Source organism: Myotis yumanensis, unplaced genomic scaffold (genome assembly GCF_028538775.1).
Source record: "Myotis yumanensis isolate MYYU_CA2020_CCGP unplaced genomic scaffold, mMyoYum1.0.hap1 SCAF_11, whole genome shotgun sequence".
NCBI lineage: Eukaryota > Metazoa > Chordata > Mammalia > Chiroptera > Vespertilionidae > Myotis > Myotis yumanensis.
In genome coordinates, this window is record NW_027223762.1 from 36,354,666 (window position 1) to 36,376,318 (window position 21,653).

The window sequence follows — 21,653 nt, forward strand, 5'->3', positions numbered from 1 at the left end:
CACAGGAAATAATTACCAGTCAGACTCTGTGCCAACATTGAGTGAGATGATATTTATGATAATCCTGAAAGAGGCAAGGCAGGTAATTAGTTGTTATTCTTATCTGTTAAGTGAGGAAACTAAGTAACTTATCCAACATTTTCAGGTTCTAAGTGGCAGAAGTAAACAAAACAAAACAAAACAAAAGGCTATTTTCCAAATACTGTTTTTTCCAATATTTTCTTCTGCCACCCTAGAAACCAATATTACTATGAATGCCCGAAACATAAAAAACACCAATAATTAAAAAAACGTATAGGAAGGTACATATTTTGTAAGGATTATTCTGAAGAATCTTCAGTATTTACAGATTTAGAGATTGATCATGTAATGTATAACATGCCTAATCTAGCACACTGATCTATACAACAAGGAATTCTGCTTATTTCTTAAATCTCTCTACTCTAGAATCTAGACTGTTATCATTTCGGTTCACTGGGTTCAGAAAAAGCCATTTAAAAAATAATAACTGAAGGGGCTCTTTAACATGACTATCTAAAGCCAACAAAAGAATTAGATGAGAATGACTAAACTGAATTTCTACTGTAGAATGAAATATGCTATATCCAGTTTACTAAGCAATAAGCTTAATCAGGAATATAAATGTTTTGGCCTCAAATTCTCTTTCGAATAAGAAAGGATATAAAGTATAAATAAATATGTGGAAATATGTAATGTATATCAACATACATACATATATATGTACATGCACACAAAAATTTCAAATAATTATCAATGTGACTTTAGAATTGTTTTATTCCTTTTCACTAGGAAACTGGTAAAAGCCTCAAGCTAACAAGGCTTAAGGGAAGTTTTGATCTATATGAATCCTTTCTTTCTTTCATTGCCCTGTTACTCAATTTTTGGCTTCATATGGGCTTCATTGCATGCTGGTGTGTGTTAGAAAGGCTCACATATCAAATGGCCTAAAATCTCTTAGTCTCTCTGTGATGCTCCAAATCCAGACAGTAGTCTTCAATAAATGTATTTCTATTATTCAATTAATCTCAGTTTTCAGTTTGTTATTGTACTGATCCATGCAAAGCTAGGCTTGCTGATCTCTAATATTTTTCTCTTTAAAAATTTGGTTCAAAGTCTCTGATAATTAAAAATGGCCTCTTTCTTTGTCTTTTTCTTTCTTTCTTTTCTTTCTTTCTTTTTTTTTTTTGGTGTCTGACCAGCAGTGATGGGAGGGGTAATATAGACCAGAATTTTCTAATTCTGTGCTTCAAATGGCTTACAGCTGTGAAGCATGATATTGGGATTCCTCTGAGTTGGTTGCCTCAAGCTGCTAGCAGCCTTTATCAGAGGGTGGTCCAAGAGGTGCAGCAAATCTACAGGTGGAGTGGATGATGAAAAACATCCAGTAATTTCATAGCTTCTTTCCCATGGTGAATAACAGCATACAATGCTTGGTAGCTGGCTGCTAAAGTAGATGTCCAGATGGTAGAATAACTCCTTGGCTGTGCTTAGCACATTGCATCCAGCATGGAGCTCCTGGATGGTGCAACTCTGATGGCTTTCAAACCCTGACTTCACAGGCATCAGATACTTCTGATTGGTTGCAGCTGATGTGGCCTTTTAATGGGATCCAAAATAGTTTTGATCTAACTAATCCAATAATGCATGTATGTTTTATGAATTAAAGTTTCATCATTATTTTAAAATACTTGATAGAAAAAAGTTCAATTTAATTTAAATGTTAGGGACGGTAGCATCAGCTTACTCACCTAGAAGTACAGTCTATGGGGGGAAAATAGATATTTAATCGTTAATAATAATCAAGTAATAATAACGTGAGATTAATGTTATGGCAAGGCAACACAGGAAATAATTATCAGTCAGACTCTGTGCCAATTATCAAATCAGATTTCATCCTGTGGTTGTCAATAAAAAGGAGCTGTTAGATTCTCTGATTATAATTTCATACATTTTTAAATGGTTGCAAAAGAAATGGTTAAAAAAATTTTATCACCAGTTGTGCAACGTTTTTCATGAATGGTGACTGTGTTTCCTTTGGCTGATGAAACAAATGACCACAAACTGGGTAGTTTATAACAACATATATTTATTCTCTTACAGTTATGAAAGCCCAAAGTCTGAAATGAGTTTCCATGGACTAAAATCAAGGTGATACCAAGGCCACCCACACCACCTCTTGAGGATCTAGGGGCAGTGATGGCAAACCTTTTGGGCTTGGCGTGTCAGCATTTTGAAAAACCCTAACTTAACTCTGGTGCCATGTCACATATAGAAATTTTTTGATATCTGCAACCATAGTAAAACAAAGACTTATATTTTTGATATTTATTTTATATATTTAAATGCCATTTAACAAAGAAAAATCAACCAAAAAAATGAGTTCGCGTGTCACCTCTGACACACGTGTCATAGGTTCACCATCACTGCTCTAGGGGAAAATCATGTCCTTGCCTATTCCAGTTTCTGAATGTTTTCTTCATTCCTTAGTTCATGGCCTCAAATCACATTGCCTTTTCTCTTCTTGCTTCCATCATCACATTGCTTTTTTCTTTTTGTCTTCAAATCTCTCTGTGTTTATATTTTACTAGGGACCCAGTGCATGAAATTCATGCACTGGTAGGGTCCCTAGGCCTGGCTGGAGATCAGGGCCGATTGGGGCCTTCCAGCTGCTGGCTGGGGCCTTCCTTCATTCCGCGCTGCCCCTGGTGGTCAGCACATGTCATAGCGAGTGATCAAACTCCTGGTTGGTCAAACTCCCGAGGGGATAATTTGCATATTAGCCTTTTATTATATAGGGTAAGGGCACTTGTGATTACATTTAGGACCCATCCAGGATAATTTCTCCATCTTAAAATCCTTAATTTAATCAGTTTTGAAATACCTGTTATCATCTGAGGTAACATTCACAGTCTTCAGGATTTAAGAACTGGATATCTTGGAGGGCCATTATTCAGTCAACCACAGTGATTTCAAGAATTTGAAGAGATTATCATTTTGAAAGTCTTGATCAGAAACTATGTGTAGCTATTTTAAACATAAAACCCAATTCAAAAAGTTTATGTTTATGAGGAAGTTCAAATTTCTCATTCAAAAATTTGAAAAAATTTTATCCTAAAAGTTTTATACAAATTATATGTAATATTTCCCCTATTATTTTCATTCATTTTTATTTTTATAATTTCATGTATTTTTTAAGCAATTGATTTTTCACCATGTTCAATATAGATATCCACAAATTCCCTCCAGGCTACCCTAATTGCCATACAAATATTATCATTTCTCTCTGTGTCATGAGAAGGAAAAGTTTGGGAAATAAGTGAGCAGAATCCTTATCTATTAAACTAGGAAGTTGAAACATATAATGCCTAAAATCCAGAAACCAAAGAAATAGCAATATAAGCATTTAGAAATAACTATATTGTATATATAACTGAGGTAATTTTCAGAAGAAAATGGTGCAGGGCTGGATGAAGAGAGGTAAGGCAAGAGTACAGTTATTTATTGTCAGCATTTTGGTACTAGTGAGATATTTTTTTAAAGAACTATTTTATTTTTTAGACTACCTTATTTTTTTTAAGGACTACCAAAGAATATTTTTTAAAAGAACTACCTTTTTTAAAAAAATACTACTCATTCATTAGCAGTCTGTCTCACAGATATTATTTAATATCTTTTTCCAGTTAACACTGTTTGGTTATGTTTGGACTCAAGTGAAATGCCCTATTAAACATTTCTAAAAAGTCAGTTAAAAATGGTACCAGAACTTAACATTATTATGCCACAGTTTTTCTGTGGTGTTTTCTCTAAATATGTCATTCTCCTTTTCATTCTAGAAAAGGTAAAATGGTGTTACTTTTTTATTCCCTAATTTATATTACACATTTAATGATATAAATTACCTAATTATTTAGGCCTCATTCAAAGGATAATCCTGAGAATCTTCTCTTTAATATTTAGTTAGAATGGTGAGTGTGAAATGTTTAAAATAAATTCCCTGAGGCTAAGTTAGGAAACAGAAGTTCTTTATCCTTCCCTTCCCAGTGGTGGCACTGGCAGGAAATTTAGTAAGCTGACCAGAGGCAGAGATGTTTGGAAAACCACCAAAAGACATTTGATGGAATGCACAATAGGGCATCTTTACTATGGTTGAAAGAGGAAAAAATAGAATTAAACTGAATGCTTTCCTATTTCACAGCTCTTTTCTATGAGGATTTCAAAGTCACTAAGAATAAGTAACCTCATTATTTATACATACATCACTACAGAAAAGAATAATGTCTATTCTCTTAGTAATTTAGTAAGAGATGTGTTATTTCTTAGTGTGCTTTTTTTTGTATTTCCAAATTATAATTACATAATGATCTGTTTGTTAAAAACCCTGAGTGAATACAGGATTTTTTAAATGGTTATTCCTGTGCCTACTCAACCAGAGGAAATAACTCTTCTGTCTCTACAATCAAGGGGGGTCTGGAGATGCAGTTTGGCACATGAGTGAGGTACAATTCCATGGGCATCACCAATCCTCATCAACACTCTCCTCTGGGCATCATACAGAACATGAGAAACAGGAGACAACATAGTAAGGACCTGTCTTCTAAGCAACTTTCAGAGGAGAATGTAGAGTAGAATTCTTGATGTGAACAAGATAATGCATGTTGTGGTTAAACTGCATTCTTGAGAGCCTGATGATTTTTAAAACTACTTAGAAGATTGGTTTTTCAACTCTTTAGATAATTATCTGTAATGTGAGACAACCCTGTTTTTAAAGCAGCTTAGTTATTTGAAATAATTGCTACTGTTGTGATATACAAGTTAAATAACCTTCCAATGTAATTTAATTTCATACTATGAACAAATCGAAGGATATGTCATAATTTAAATTCATAACTTGTTTCAGCAAACTTCCTGATTCATTAACAACACGATGCTGGCAACAGGAAAGAATGAAGTCTTTCTCTTCCTCAAGTATTTGGAAACGTCGTTCATTTTTAGACTACTCATTCATTAGTAGTCCGTCTCACAGGTATTATTTGATAGCTCTTTCCAGTTAACCCTGTTTGGTTATCTTTTGACTCATGTGAAATGCCCTATTGTTAGATCTAATCAGTAACTGGCAGTTTCTGACCAATAGTAGCCCCCTCTTTCCTCTTTCATGTGAGTGACCTAGGATTTATGATGGATATAGGTGGGAGCCAATGCTGTGTATTGAGTGTGGGCAACAGCCTGGTGTATAATTGTTACCTGGCCTCTTGGCAAAACACTTCAGACATGACTGAAAATATGTGTCTAACATGTTTTATAAAACTGCATTGCTTTATTTTCTTGTGTGTAGGGAATTGGGGTAGGATAGACAAAAAACCCAAACCCATACACATTACTGATCTGTATACTTATTTCATGCTTTAGCAATTTCTAAACCACCCCTTATTGGATAATGACTATGATGAGTAGTTAGCAAAGCTTACTGTCAAGTCATCAGAAAGTTGCATTTGCTGCTACTATTTTTATATGTTGGCCCAAGTTGATATTCCAGGTGGAAATAACTGAAACAAATACCTCTAAATATAAATTTTAAAAATCTTGTTTACAGCTCTCAAAGAGTAAAGGATACAATACTGGAGTTAAAAAAGATTTAATAGCAATTAATTGGCCATTCAGTATATACTTACTAAGTGTTTGCTATGTACCAGACACTGTGCCAAACACTAAATCTAAAGGGCACAAAAAATGGTGGTTAGAAATAGGGCAACAGTCATTGTCTCCTTGTTGTCGATAGAATGTTCTTATGTAAAAAAATAGAAAATGATATGGCAAGGTTGTTATACATGCCAGGACATAGGACTAGTTAAATGAAACGGAATTTTCTCAAGTTTCCAAGGGGCAGTAGAAAGAAGGAAAGAGAAAGGTATAGGCAGAATTTATATCATGCTTAGATGGTAGCATATGGTACCAGTCAAATATTGGCTGTCAGGCTTCTTTTTAGTTTACAATCCATTACAATTCATCCCTGCACACACACTCCTTCCCAGCCCCCCGTCTTCGTCCTCCTTTAGATACCCCCAAGTTTCTCCCAAGGTTTATCTGTAAATCTATCTATGCATTTTACAGATTTCTAATGATATAGATAGCAGCATCATACACCTTGACAGGTAACTCCATAGTAGTGTATTATTAAAAAAAAAAAGTGTTGAACATACAAACACACACACACACACACACACACAGCGCAATTTTTCAGGTATTAAATGTATAGAAATATAGAGAATTAGGCAACTGCCTTCTAAACCGACTTGAAATTGCTCCATGGCCATCGTCTTTCTTCCTTAACCCCACATGATCTGCCAAGTGAGGTTGCTTCTAGTGGTTCTGAGGGAGTGGGAGGCTCTTTTACAAAATATTTTGGGGTTCAAGATTAAAAGTAAGCCACTGTATGAGGAAATTCCATTTACAGGGCACTATTTAAAAATAATATTTAGGAATATAGCTTGTAGTATTCTATTAACAGGCAGCATCTGGGTGGTTATAGACTTAACCATTCAAGACAGGTACTTATTTTTTTGGAAATTTCTTGAGGCAGCACATGTACAACATCTTTTGGTATCATATCTCAATATATAATTACTCATAAATCAAGATGTCATTCTTAAGTATTACCACATGCTCTTTCTCAATTAAAACTCTTCTTCTCCCTTAATCTTCTGCAAGATAGAAAATAATTGATCTTCCATTTTACAATAAATCATGTATAATTAAAGATTCTTCATTGTCCTTTATCTAGTACAAGCTAAGCAATCCTATGGGGCCCAAATTTTTTAGTGGTGTTTTATTTTGGTGTTAATGCTGATTGTTAAATACTGCTTACTTAGAGCTGGAACAATTTCTCTACTGTACACAAAAGATGTGGAGATTCTGGTTAAGATCTTCAGTCCCCAAATGCCATTCTTAAAATGCAGGCATCTGGATTTTTGGTACTTCTTTGGTTTTATTTGGGGAAATTATTTAATAGCTGATAGGCCTTTGGGTGTAATCTTTTTGGATTTCACATAAGAAATACAGTGACAAGAGTTGTCATTCTCTAGTATGACAAATGAATCACTGGCCTTTTCTGTGTTGTCTAATACTTCTATATAAATATGTGGCACTGAAAAAAATTAAAGTTTGTTTAGAGAATGTCATTTAGAAATTCTCACTTTACCTTTGTTGATTAGTGTGTTGTCCAAACTCTTCTAAGAACCACCTGGTTTACTGAAGGCACCTAAGAGAGGGCTGACAATTCACCTGTCCTGATGTAGGTTGGTTGAGTCATGAAGCACAAAATCTAAGATGCACCCACTGACCGGTGCACTGAGTCTTACAAGAAAGGCGGGTTCGCGAGTGCGGGGCGGCCCTCGGGCAGACCCCGGCCACTGTCAACGTTCTGTCTTTTAACATCCTCGCTCTTTGAGGACTTCGCGAATATATTAAAAGGTAAGCATCTCTTGAAGGGTTACTTAAGCCATTTCCACGTTGATCAGAAAAGTAAACGCCTAGCACAGCAGACATCCCTACAGGAATAAGAACCGGACGTGGTGGTTCTGGTGGGAGAGCCTTCATTCGGCACTTTCTTCCACGCTCTAAATCCCTCCTCCTGGTAGGGGCCCCCATACACCCCACTGCTTACTCCTCAGGGCATCTTCACCCTTCCCAGACCACATAGTTTGTGAGAAGGGCCTGGCTCGCTAGGGGTAGTTGCGTGGAGTGCTCTGCCTCTCTTCGCCGGATAGGTATCTCTAGTCAACCTCTGGTAAGCGGGAACTTATTTACGGACTGCAAAATGGTTAACCCACTGCCTTGCTGAAGTATCTGTAGAAAGCTGGGTATTTTACTGGTGAGACATCCCTGCTGCGCCGCCTCAAGTGCGGATGCCACGCGCGGAATTCCCTCCTTTGGCTCCGCGCCCAGCCTGGCTGGCTGGGCTTCCTAGAGCCGCAGACGCCCCGCCCCCTGCCACCATCGCTTATCTCATTGGCCAGACCCTGCACCGCCTCCGTTCCTGACTGGCGGCTGCTCCTGTCCGTCTGTGCGGCAGGAACGTTTCCGCATTGAGGGGGCTGCTCCAAATGGAGGGGGGAGGGGAATTATTTAGGCGAAAGTGGGGGCTTTAAGGTTTCCGGCGCCGGCGGCTGGGTGGGCAGAGGGGACCAGCAGTTGGGCTGCCACCGCTGGCGAGGGATTCAAGGTGTGCGTGTGCGAGGGGAGAGAGAGAAGGTGAAAGGGGCCTCTGAGGTGACATCCTCTCAGCCTGCGAGCCTTCTTCCCGGGGCGCCATCAACGCCCCCAACTTCCCAGCTGCTGAAGGAAGAGGAGGAAGGTGGGTCTCGGCGGCGGGGTGGGAGGGGCGGGACGGACTTCCCACCACCCCCCTAGGAGGGTGTGTTTCCCTCTCTGAGATGGGGAGATCCTCTCTCCTTTACCAGCTGGGTGGCCCCCGAGGCCGAATTTGGGGTTTGCAGGAGCGCTGGGGCTGGAGGGACTGGGTGTGTGCGAGGAGGATCGGGGCCTTCCCGGCTCCTGTGCGTCGGACTCGGGGCGGCACGCGGGTTCTCCACTCGCGGGCGGGCGGCCCCTTCGCGGACGCCGGGGAGGGGCGATGCAGCCTTGGGCCCTCCTCCCGTGAAAATGCAGCGGCAGGGTTTTCTCCGCTCGCCGCGGGAAGGCGGGGAGCTGGAGGCCTCCTCGTCCCGGGATATTTGGGGGGCTGGTGAAAATGGTCGCTTCTACCGCCGCCGGCCTCCCTCGCCTCTGCCGCCCCCCGGAGCCCCGCTAGGCCGGCGGCAATAGTGGACCGGTTTGGCGGAGACCTGGCTGGAGGCTGGACGGCGCGGAGGGGAGGGAGAGCGGGGGTGCGGCCCGCCAGCGCCCGTTGTCGCCCGGCCCCGGAGGGCGTGGGGACCCGGGGGCGGTGAAAGAGCCGCGGTAGATCCGCCTCTTTCATTGATGAAATTTAAGTTCGTGTGATTTTACCTTTCCTGGGAGTCTCCAGTCGGCCCTCATTTGTGTCAGGAGTTACCAGCCGACTCAGTCGCACCAAGTTTCTGCCTTTGGAAGTGGAGGAGGTTTTCCTTTTTCTTTTTCTTTTTCTTTTTTTTTTTTTTGAGGCAGTTTTAATCGCTTTGAATAAATATTCCCTTAAGTGGCTCAACATAGGAAGAGGAGAAAGAACACGTCGGCTATTAGAGCAGGGGAGGAAATCACTACCTGAGAAGAGTGACTCCTCTAGAAACCAACAGATAGATTAGTATATAAGCCAGAGTAATTTAATAAATCCCTACAATGTCGAGATTTGTACAAGGTAAGACACGCTGCTTCCTGTCTCCCGGGTTGCTTGAGCGGACTGCGGGTCCCGGCACTCGTGGGGGGCTGGGGGAGGGCAGTTTGGGAGTGGAAATGCCCATCGGAGAGACTATTTGCGAAAACCTTTTCGTTAATTTGACGCTTGAGCTGCTGGGCTGGCGTGTCAGAGACGTCTATAATTTATACCCCTCTGCTCGGCTGGGTTTGGTTCTGACTACCTGAAATCGGGTTAGTAGCACTCTGCTTCCTCGAGATAGTGGCTGGGAATGATGATAAAATAGGATTCTGGCTGCTGGTTAATGTGTTTTCTTTTCTTGGTCGGAGTTAAGGTGACTGTGTGTGCGCGCGCCGACAAAATGGGGAACGGGGAGGGCTGAGGGGAGGCAGGTGGGTCTTGCCAGGACTGGTGGGGGAGGTCGGACTCAGCTCGGACTCCGTTTGTGTACTTGGATGGAGTCTCAGATTCTCTTATTGCGAAACCTGGAGTAGCTCATAGAAGCTGGAGGTCATTTCAGCAGGAGAAATGACTTTGCTGCATTGCTGTGTTTATTTATTTATTTTTTTACCGTCTTTAAAAATATGCAGAGATTATTAAGGATTCTTTGAAATCTGAAAATTGCCCTCTGAATGCTACATGTGTATTAAAAAGGGGTTAGAGAATTACTCAACTGATTCAAGCGGTAACACTGCGTGTATGTGTGTGTGTACTTTGTACACTTGGGAGTTTGTGCGGTCTTAAACCTCTGTCACCAGTTTATAGCCTGGAATTCGCCTTCTGGTATGCAAGTAAACCCTTTTTTTTTTTTTTTTTTTTGCAGACCCCAAAGTATGAAAGCTTCAGCCATCTTGTTGAGCACACAGCTAGTGAAGTTCACAATCACTTAATGTGACTCTTAATAAATGCAGATGTACTTAAAAGAAATTGTCAGTGATGGCCCCCATTTGACCCAGGGAATAAAAATGCCCTAGTAACTTTTACAACACTATTAACTCTTCTTTGAGTTTTGTATAAAAAAGTAAGAGAATTTGATGGCCTGCCTGATGGGAACAGGGGAAACATGCCTGCCTTCAGAACTAAGCTCAGAAATGCCACTTATCATTAGACTTTCAAAGTCTTGTTATACCTTTATATGTGGTGAGAGATGCTTCGTATGTGTTTATTGAATAAATGTCCGAGTCAAAAAATAGCAAGGCAGAAGTAACTGTTAGAAATTTGCTTGTTTTGTAACAGCAATAACAAAATTTAATTACCAGAGAACCGGTATTTTGCAAGAATATGCTAGGCAAAAGTGCACAAGTCGATTCTCTTTAAAAACTAGGAATATTAGTTAAACTCCAGCTGTTCCTTGTAGTTGTGCTTTACAAAAGCTTGCAAAGGTGGTGCGCCTTGACTGATTTCACAGCCTTTACTGTTAGTGGCTGTCTTCAGGAAGTTCTAAATCAAGTGGCAATCCAATACTTAAGAGTTTCTGTGAATGTTGTCATTCCTTTTCCCTTGTCATCTACTTTTTATGTTGGAATATTTTTAAATTTGTAGGAAAGTGGTACATTTGTCAAAACTAAGAAATTATCATGGGTACCTTACTACTAATTAAATTAGACTACTGTTCCATTGCGTTTAGTTGTGATACACTTGTTTTAAGTGGTAGTTTCCTTTTAAATTGGCAGTTTTGCACAGAGGTGACATTCCCCCCAAATTAACATGATTGTGCTCCTGTTTATCATTGTTTAAATTTTGTACTTCACGTGTAAACCCTTTATGTTTAATTAGCTCTGATGCTCTTATAAATGATAAACCTAATTAGCTAATGACTTGGCTGACTTCACAGATCAGTTTTCAAGTGTAAGGAGTGGGATTTTTGTTTTTGAAATTTTTTGTAATATATCAAATTTTTTTATCTTTGTTTAGCACTTATTGATATTTCCACTCATTGATACTTAGGGCACGCCACTCATAGGGGAAAGGTTGAACGACTATTAGGCCCCTAACTGTTTGCATATGCTGTCTCACTTAAGCTTTGCAAGTCCTTTGAAGTAGCAGGTTTTTATCATGACCTTTACAGTTGAGGAGGTATCTTGTCAATTCACAGGTAGTAAGCACTGAAATTCATATCTGGGTAGATGAATCTAAAACTCTTGTCCTTTCCAATACCTTTTGCCTCTTTCATTAAAAAACTTATCTAACGGCTTGTTTCTCCAAACTAGACTGTCTGTTCCCTTTGGGCAAAGATAGTATCATATCCCTGGGGGAAATACAGTATCCTGAAGTGGTTGATGCTCTAAAAGAATTTGTGATGAATGATAAATGAGAAACTCAGCACTTTCCATGTACTTTTTCGTAGGTTAGCCTACATTTTTGGTTGTAGGTGTGTGTGTGTGTGTGTGTGTTTGTTTTTAATAATACCTCTCAAAATTACATAAATGTTGAGAAGGATAAAAGGGTATGGACTTAGGTTTGAACTCAGTTGCTAAGAGGTGACCTTAGACACAACTTTTCTGAACCTCAGTTTGTACTTATATAAACAGTGGGTATTACTACCTATTCCACAGGATTATTGAGAAGCTGAAATGAGATGAATTATGTGAATTTACTAGTCACATACTAGATGTCCAGTAATTTTTACTTTTCTTTCTTAAAGTGACAGTGGCCTTTCAGATAGTATTGGCACCGTAAGGATAATCGCATATCCTTAACAGAAATAAATAGAAACAAGGCAGATATGACAAGTCTTTATTTTCCTCTTCCAGGTTTGGTGTTCAGGCCCCCAGCACGTGGGAGTTGATATGTTTAACAACAAAAAAATAAATTGTGGGGTATAGGGGAGAAACTTAACAGAAATGTAAATACATACTTAGTGACAGTTTTGTTTTAATCCAGTCAACAAAAAATTTTTGAGTGATTACAAAGTATAGTGTACTGTATTGGAATTTCTTGTGTATTCCTTATGGAGGGAACTTGAAATTCAGACGATGTGTTGTGTACACATGTTTTTGAATTTCCTTGAAATTGGGACTGCTGTACTTGGCTTGAATCTCTTCCCCCCAAATCAATGTGCTTTTATAGGAAATGTGCTTTTATAGGAAAGCTGGGCATCTCCATTCTCAAATGTTTTAACCGTAAGTTATGAGGTAAAAATGTTCATCTAATAAAACCACTTAATGTCAATAGGAGATTTCTCAGCATATATGCCTTGACCAAACGAAGGTTCAACTTTCTTTGGGCATCTCCCAAGCCTGTGTTCCTCAAGCGTTTAAGATTTCTTTTCATAGGAAGACTCTTCTTTACTGATTCTAGGGCATAATACCCTAATTTGGTATATTCTACCCTCAGGTCACCTTCTGCCTACCTGTGATATTATTTCTCAATTTGGTAGTTTTCTCCCCTTGAGGGGTTGTTTCAGGGCCCCCAATTATTCTAAAAATATGTAAGTACTGGCTGAGTGAGAAGGGTCTTCTTATCACTGTTGGAGGTACTAGGGGTAATCAGCAGCTGTGACTTTATGCCAGGCTTGTCATTCCATGCCATTTGGGATTTTGCTTTTTAAAAAGTTCTGATTGCTATAGGGTTATCTCCCCACATGATTTAATTCTTATAAATGGTGCAGGGACTTTTGTCATCTAGCCAGCTAAGGCCATGTTATGTGCTTATACTATAATATTAGAGGAACTTTTTAAACAAAACTGTTTTTAACAGACCATTATCTATCTAAATTATATACTAGTAAACATGTCTCTTAATGCTCTTAAATTGAGGTACTTCCTTATATTTCAGGGGAAGCCATTTTAATATCTCTGTTAAAAAATATTTGAGGCCTGTCAACTTTCCCATTTGTTGGAATTCTCTCTTTATGGCTATTTTGGTGATGCTTGTTTGGTAGATGGCAGCTTGCCAGGGAGGATCAGCTGAGCTAATTATAACTAGAGGGGTCTCAGATGAATACAGGGATGAGAAACATTCTGGGCCAGGTTGTGGAGGTCAGACCTTGTCCAGGTTCTTCTCAAATCCTAAGACCAAATTTAGCCTGTTGCTGATTATTTAGAGGACTTGGATGCTTTTAGCACAGGGGGTTTGTGGCATGGATTTGAGGCAGGACTAGAGGTGGCAAGGCAATGACCATGGCACACTCCTCATTTTTTAAAGATGTGGCTTAGGATTCATTATATTGCTAAAAAGGGAGGGATTTAATTAAATTCAGAGTCACAATTATAAGTTAAAAGTTAAAAGAAACTCAAAGAGTTGAACTGATGAAAACTTTGTTTTCCAGTATGTAATCTCTTACTACCATTGTTGTTGGTAACAAGGTCTATTTCTAGTAGGATGGATGATTTTTATTTGTGAAAGCCAATTGAGGGAAAAAAAAGAAATTGACAAGGAACATTAGAGAAATAAGAAATACTAGCTAGTACACTTCTCAGTAGTGCCATTTTAATATTCTGAAGATAATTGAAAAATAATTTTAAGAGGAAATACTCTAAGATGTTAAATTTTGGACAGTAGGTGTTTTCTTATAATATGGATTCATACACATTCTCTATGTGTTATTTTTTTCTTCATAGATAATTTTAGTAACTTTAATTAAAATAATAGGATACTTCTTACAGAAAGAGAGACTAAAAAAGCAATCCCATTTACCATCACACCAAAAAAATTAAGATACCTAGGAATAAACTTAACTAAAGAGGTAAAAGACCTCTACTCAGAAAACGACAGGACGTTGAAAAAACAGATAGAGGAAGACATAAACAGATGGAAGAACATACCATGTTAATGGATTGGTAGAATCAACATCATTAAAATGTCCATACTACCCAAAGCAATCTATAAATTCAACACACTCCCCATTAAAATACCACCGGCATATTTCACAGACCTAGAGTGAACTCTCCAAAAATTCATCTGGAATAAGAAAAGACCCCGAATAACCACAGCGATCCTGAGAAAGAAGAACAAAGTAGGTGGGGTCTCAATACCAGATATCAAGCTATATTACAAAGCCACTGTTCTCAAAACTGCCTGGTACTGGTACAAGAACAGTCATATAGATCAATGGAATAGAATAGAGAACCCAGAAATTGACCCGAACCAATATGCTCAATTAATATTTGACAAAGGAGGCAAGAATATACAATGGAGTCAAGACAGTCTCTTCAATAAATGGTGTTGGGAAAATTGGACAGATACAGGCAAAAAAATGAAACTACACCACCAACTCACACCGTACACAAAAATAAACTCAAAATGGATAAAGGACTTAAATGTAAGACGGGAAACTATAAAAATACTAGAGGAATCCAAAGGCAACAAAATCTCAGACATATGCTGAAGCAATTTCTTCACCGATACAGCTCGTAGGGCATTGGAAACTAAAGAGAAAATAAACAAATGGGACTACATCAAAATAAAAAGCTTCTGCACAGCAAAAGAAACCATCAACAAAACAACAAGAAAGCCCACTGCATGGGAAAACATATTTGCCAATGTTATCACCGATAAGGGTTTAATCTCCAACATTTATAGGGAACTCATACAACTTAACAAAAGGAAGATAAACAACCCAATCAAAAAATGGGCAAAGGACCTAAATAGACACTTTTCAAAAGAGGACATTCAGAAAGCCAAGAGACATATGAAAACATGCTCACAGTCACTAATCATCCGAGAGATGCAAATCAAAACGACAATGAGGTACCATCTCACACCTGTCAGGCTGGCTATCATCAACAAATCAACAAACGACAAGTGCTGGAGAGGATGCGGAGAAAAGGGAACACTTGTGCACTGCTGTGGGAATGCAGACTGGTGCAGCCACTATGGAAGACAGTATGGAGTTTCCTCAAAAAGTTAAAAATGGAACTCCCGTTTGACCCAGTGATCCCACTGCTAGGAATATATCCCAAGAAACACCAATCATACAGGATATATGCATCCCTATGTTCATAGCAGCACAATTCATCATAGCTAAGATTTGGAAACAACCTAAGTGCCCATCAGCAGATGAGTGGATTAGAAAACTGTGGTACATCTACACAATGGAATACTATGCTGCTGTAAAAAAGAAGGAACTCTTACCATTTGCAACAGCATGGATGGAACTGGAGAGCATTATGCTAAGTGAAATAAGCCAGTCAATGAAAGAAAAATACCACATGATCTCACTCATTTATGGATAATAAAGACCATTATAAACTGATGAACAAAAATACATACAGAGGCAGAGCAGCTGAACAAAAATACATACAGAGGCAGAGCAGCATCGAACAGACTGTCAAACTACAGCGGGAAGGCCGGGGAGGATTGGGGGCGGGGGGTGGGGTGTGTGGGTAAGAGATCAACTGAAGGACTAGTATGCATGCATATAAGCATAACCAATGGACACAAGACATTGGGGGGTAGGGGAGGCCGGGAGAAGGTCAAGGGGGAATAAAAAAGACATATGTAATACTCTTTGTAATACTTTAAGCAATAAAACAAAATTTAAAAATAAAATAAAATAATAGGATACTTAATTTTATGTGAGGAACATTAGTTGGCCTAATAATGAAAATGTTCTAGGTAAAAGAATAATGTACTATAATTTTCCAGTTTCCACCAAGTTGTATTTATTACTTTTTGTGGAAGTGCAGGAATTCCCAGAAAGTCAGATATATCCATTATTGAAAAGTTATATAAACAAATATTTGAAAGTCAAATCAATTCTGGATTATCTGTAAAAATGAATAATTAAGAGTTGGCTGTGCTTCCCATAAGGCTATTCCTTTTGATATCTGGTATTTATGCCAGTGGAGAAAATTCCAGCAATATTAGAATAAAATTGTGGGGAAATCCTCTGAGGGTTTGGGATTTAATGAATGAAGAAATTTTTTATTGTATAGGATCTCTGTAGAAGCTGGAGTTTTTCTAAAGACTGGTGTTCTTTTGACATAGCCTACAGTTTTGTTTTGTTTTTTCTATAATATATTTAAAGTTGGTATAATGGTCTTTGAATTGTGGACATCTTGGGTAATTTAATGGGTTGTTCAGGTACAGTGACTATTAGTTGAAACCATATGTGTTAGACCTCTAAAACTCTACCAGCCATGCATCTTTTTGTTAGTAATTTATTAAATTCTTTGAAAGTTGGCTTGCTAAGCTACTGAAAGAAAATTAAACTTTTTTTTTAATTGGGCTTATGTGTAAGAAAGGGGATAATACTTCATTTGAAAGCTGTTTCCCAGTTCTTTCGGTTGGTGATGCAGGCATCTCCTTTAGTTTGTTGCACAGTAATTGTCTAGGGCTCAAATTCTGCCTCTGCCAACAGACCCATTGTTTATTTTTCTCAGTCATTGCCAAATGAAATTGATTGTGCCCCCAAACCATTTTGATAATTAAGGATTGTTTTTGAGAACCACAGAGAAACTGGCTGTGTTGTCTTAGTTAACTTACATAAACAACAAAGTTTCATTTTCCAAAACATTTCTAGATATTTGTTAATTTTTTTAATATAAATCAAGAGAGTTCCCAGTTTCTCTCTGAGTTCATGTGTAGCTTAAAAATACTATTCATTGTATTCATGTACATGAAATAGTCATATTATGTTTAATCCACTTTTTAATTATTAGTTACTAAATTGTAAGAAATACTATTGTAGGGGAGCCTTCCTTTAATAGCACCACTTGCTCCTTGACTATGGAGACCTGCAGACAAGGTGATTGGCGTTTGTGTTTTTCTCTGGTTGCTGTGCTGGCAAACGTTGCTGTGATGTTTCCTTTATGTTACAACCCTGCCTAGAATTTTAAAACTTTCAGAGTGTGGGAAAACAGAATAACATAATTCTATGCACTATATTGGGTTCATTTATGCCATTGGTAAAATGCTTGGCCTTGGTAATAAAATATTTATAGAATAAATAAAAGCTTTGACTTTTCATTGCCCAGAAAATAAACTATATAGAAGAAAAAGTTGAAGAGCATAAGGGAATGCTTATTCTGATAGGTAGTTTTAACCTTACATAATAACTCACGTGATAGACATAGTTGGGTTTTGTCAATTTTCATTCCACCTGGAGTTGGTAAACCATGTAAATGCACTGTAACCAAGAAAGGGGAGACCTTCCTCCAGGTTGGAGAGTAGGGCACCAGGCAGCAGGGTTTGGATTCCAGTGGAGCACTGCCACTGTGTCCTTAGGCAAGAGCACCCACACCCCCCACCTCATCCCTTTATCCCCCAATCCATTCCATCTTCAAGATAAGGGAATTAGACTCACTCACTGACCTTAAAGCCTTTTGGAGCTTAAAAGTTTAAGTGCACATATGTAAAATTACAGTGCAGGCCTGCCAAATAAGTTTTTGGTCCTTGATGGTGATTTTATGTTGTAACCCTTTTCCCACCTCTCAGCAAATGAGTGTAATAAGCTTCTTGGCATGCCTTCTTTCTTAACATCCATTAAATTTAATGCAAAGTGTTAACTAGTTGACAACATCTCTTCAGAATGTTGTTTTCCATAAGTGATATTTTCTGTTTTTGTTTTTTAGATTTTAAGAGCTACTTTGTTGTATAAGAGCAAGGTTTATTCTTAATTATTAACAAGAAATCCAGTTTAGCTATACATTTTCATAGTTAAATTTTTTTTAAAGTAAGCAATGCATGATTAGTAAAAATCTCAATTAGCAAGTGGCTCTGCATATTCAGTGCTGGTGTATTGGAACGGTTCTCAAAAGCCTGGTACCTCTTTTTGTTATATAAAAAAACATTTATTAAGCATTTTTCCTAATTCAGGCTAAACCTAAATATAATTGCCCAATTTTGTTTAATCTCTAGAGTTACCTAGCATTTATATAGGATAATAAAAATTGAAAAGAAATTTAGAGGTCACTTTATCTAGATTGCTTACCATTTAGGAATTTCTTTGACTAGGTTCCTGATACTTGACTAATAAATCAGCCTCTGCTTGAGAAGCCTTAGGGACTTCAAGTACTCAGGATATAGTCCATGGTTTTCTTAGCCCTCCTTTCCCCATGATCAGAAATGACTGTTTGGCCTTATCAGGCACTACCTTCATGAGACTGGGCTCTACCTTCTGTCTGTATCCAGTACATAGCCATCATAATAGGCTCTTCCTCATTTATTTAATAAGCATTACTTGAGTATATTATGTCTCAAGCTCTGGTTTAAAGTATCCTATATAATAAAAGGTTAATATGCAAATTGACAGAACAGTGGAACGACTGGTCGCTATGACATGCACTGACCACCAGGGGGCAGATGCTCAACGCAGGAGCTGCCCCCTGGTAGTCAGTGTGCTCTCACAGGGGGAGCGCCACTCAGCCAAAAACCAGGCTCAAGGCTGGCAAGCATAGCGGCGGTGGTGGGAGCCTCTCCCACCTCCGTGGCAGTGGGACATCCCCAGGGCTCCCCAACTGCTAGAGGGCGCAGGCTGGGCTGAGGGGACCCCCCCGCCCCCAGTACATGAATTTCGTGCACTGGGCCTCTAGTGATGTTATAAAGGAGTAGTACAAGGACTTACCATGTGAGCATGTAATGGCCAACTTTGCTTAGTTTAGAACATTTCTAGGAGATTATATTTAAAGTGAACTCTGACAAATGATATATTAGTGGCTACCCAAGCCACTAATATAAGAATTTAAGTCTTGAACTCCAATTTATTTAAACATTATCAAGTGCTTGTATTGTGTGCCAGGTGCTAAGGTAGGTGTTGGAGAAAAAAGTTTGAATAACATAATATGGCTTGTTCCCTTAAATATTGCAGACAGACACCTAAGCAAAGAAAGTTTTGGGGGTGTTTGATATAGTGCAGATGGAGGAGCAATTAAAACCTTCACATAAGAGTTGTGTATAAAGGAAGGCCTCTTTGAATGTTCAGAAGTTACCACCTAGAACACTAGGAATGCCACTCTCAAAATAGCAGAAGCTAAAGTCAGAGTTGGAGCCTCTGGGGGCTAAGGGATCAGGTTTCCTGGAGGTTGGGATGATTCTCATGATTTTAGAATTAACACTAGGCTATGAATTTGTAATTTTTTTCCTTGTTTCTGCCTACCCTTCTCTAAGTGTTGAATGACACTTGAGATGTATGTTTGGAACAAACTTATAATAGTTAGGATGCTTTTAATTTCATGGAGCAGAAAAATACCAACTCAGTTGGCTTAAAAAATGAGGTACTTGTATCACATGAAGCTTGAAGTAGGATATTCCAGGGTTGGTTAATTCAGTACAAAGATTGCATGTCTTTCCTTCCTTCTGCTCTCTTATGCATATCTATCTCATTCTTGGGTCAGCTTCCTTAAAGGTCACTCACTAAATGGCAGCAGAAACTGAAGGTGAGAGATGGACACATACTTCTTATGTCCAGGGATGGAAAAGGCACTATTTCTTCTCATGTGTTTATTTTTCTCAGTGAGGAATGCTTTTCTCCAAAGTCGTTTGGCAAACTTTACTCATTGGCTCACTGGCTAGAATCATCCATATTACGTTTTATGCTTAAACCAATCACTGAGAAGGTTTTTAAAATCTGGGCCTGATGCCATTTCTTAAGAACATGGGGCCTTAGGGCAGAGAATAGGTGACAGAAAACGCATTGGGATAGGGAGAACAATGTGCATAACTGCTACATACATATTAAGATGGAGTATAATCTATATCAGAGCTACTCAAAGCAAAAGCAATACTGACAGCATTTACTTATTAGTAATGCATATTCTCCCCATTCCAGACCCACTGAGTCAGAATCTTTGAGAGCTTGCCCAGAGATCTGTGTTTTAACAAGCCCTCCAGGTGACTTGTATGCACATTAAAGTTTTAGAAGCACTATTGAGATGTCACAAATAGAGTAGGAAATTTAAGCCTTTAGGCCTTCTGCTTTAGCACTTTGATTAGCTTTGGCTACTCAAAAGGATACTTCAGCTTGGTTTTTAAGACATGCCCCGCTAAGGAATTTATATATATTTCCCATCAAATGAAATCCCATCAGATGAGGAAGAGTAGTGATATGATTGGGGTTGCAACTTAGGGAGAACCAATCCATCTTGCTTGATACCACCAGATTAGAGTGACAGATGAGCAAAACAGGTAGAAACCTGTTTTCATTATGACCGTGAGAGTGAAAATGAGAGGGAAATTAAGGTAGCAGTGGAAAGGGAAAGATGTGAATGGGATTGTGTTATGATTCAATTAAGAAGTATAGTATTGGATTGGATGTAATATTCAGGGGAAAGGAAGGAAGAGCCAATTGCAACTGAATTTCTAGGTCACCTAGGAGTGACTAGGGGAATGTTAATGCCATGGAGGTCAGGGAGATGGATTTAGAGACGATTTTGACATGTTGAGTTTGAGGTATCCATTTGAGTATCTGGGTGCAAAAGGTTTAGAATATTATAGGAAATGTGAGCCTTCACACATTTCCTATGAGAGGCACATATTTGGGAGTTATTAATAAGGATGAGAGGCACATATTTGGGAGTTATTAATAAGGAGATTGGTAAGGGAATAATTGAAGGGAAAATGGTCTTGGGGCAGAATCTTAGGAAATCCAGGGAGTAGAAAACAAAAAGGAGTATGATATGGAAATTGAGGCCTGGACAGAGATGTAGATAATGTAGGATAATATTGGGTAATGGAATCCAAAGAAGAAAAGCTTTTCTAGGAGGAGTACTCACAAATAACTGAGTTTAAAGGACTGTAGTGTGACCCCAGAAGGGGATGGTTAGTTTTTTTTTTGTTTTTGTTTTTTTTTTTTTTAATATATTTTATTGATTTTTTACAGAGAGGAAGGGAGAGAGATAGAGAGTTAGAAACATCGATGAGAGAGAAACATCGATCAGCTGCCTCCTGCACACCTCCCACTGGGGATGTGCCCGCAACCCAGGTACATGCCCTTGACCGGAATCGAACCTGGGACCTTTCAGTCCGCAGGCCGACGCTCTATCCACTGAGCCAAACCGGTTTTGGCTGGATGGTTAGTTTTAATGAACTATAAATCTAGTCAGTATGTATATGTCTTTAATTTTATTTGTGGTTATTTCTAGTTGCTACTACATTCTTGGAGTTTTACATTTACTTGGATCACAAGTCATTTCTTAGTTTAAGATAAAGTGAACTCTCCAATTCTCTCACTTTGAATACATCTCAATGTGGGTTTCCAATGAAGGTTGGGACTGTTCAGAGATAATGAGTGGTGGGTGGTAGCCTGGAGAGGGCTCCTCACTCTCTTTGTTGCTCTTGTTTTTTGGTCAGGCTTTTTTCATGGTCTTTGCTTTGTGAGGCTAGCTTTCTGTTTTAGAGTGTGAAGTTGTTTTATTTGTGCCAG

General features: G+C 38.7%; 1 protein-coding gene across 2 annotated transcripts in view; it reads left to right on the forward strand.

The window, feature by feature from the left end:
- Nucleotides 1-8,149: 8,149 nt before the first annotated feature.
- UGP2 (UDP-glucose pyrophosphorylase 2) overlaps nucleotides 8,150-21,653 on the forward strand; it is a 49,086-nt gene continuing 35,582 nt past the window's right edge. The window contains exon 1 of one of the 2 annotated variants that reach the window (XM_070429333.1): nucleotides 8,150-8,371. Coding sequence is in view for 1 of the 2 variants with exons in the window: in XM_070429332.1 (XP_070285433.1) it covers nucleotides 9,334-9,352 (19 nt within the window). In the remaining variant the exon portion in view is untranslated. Of the gene's footprint in view, nucleotides 8,372-8,970; nucleotides 9,353-21,653 lie in introns of those variants that run through there. The other variant, XM_070429332.1, reaches the window with a different exon arrangement.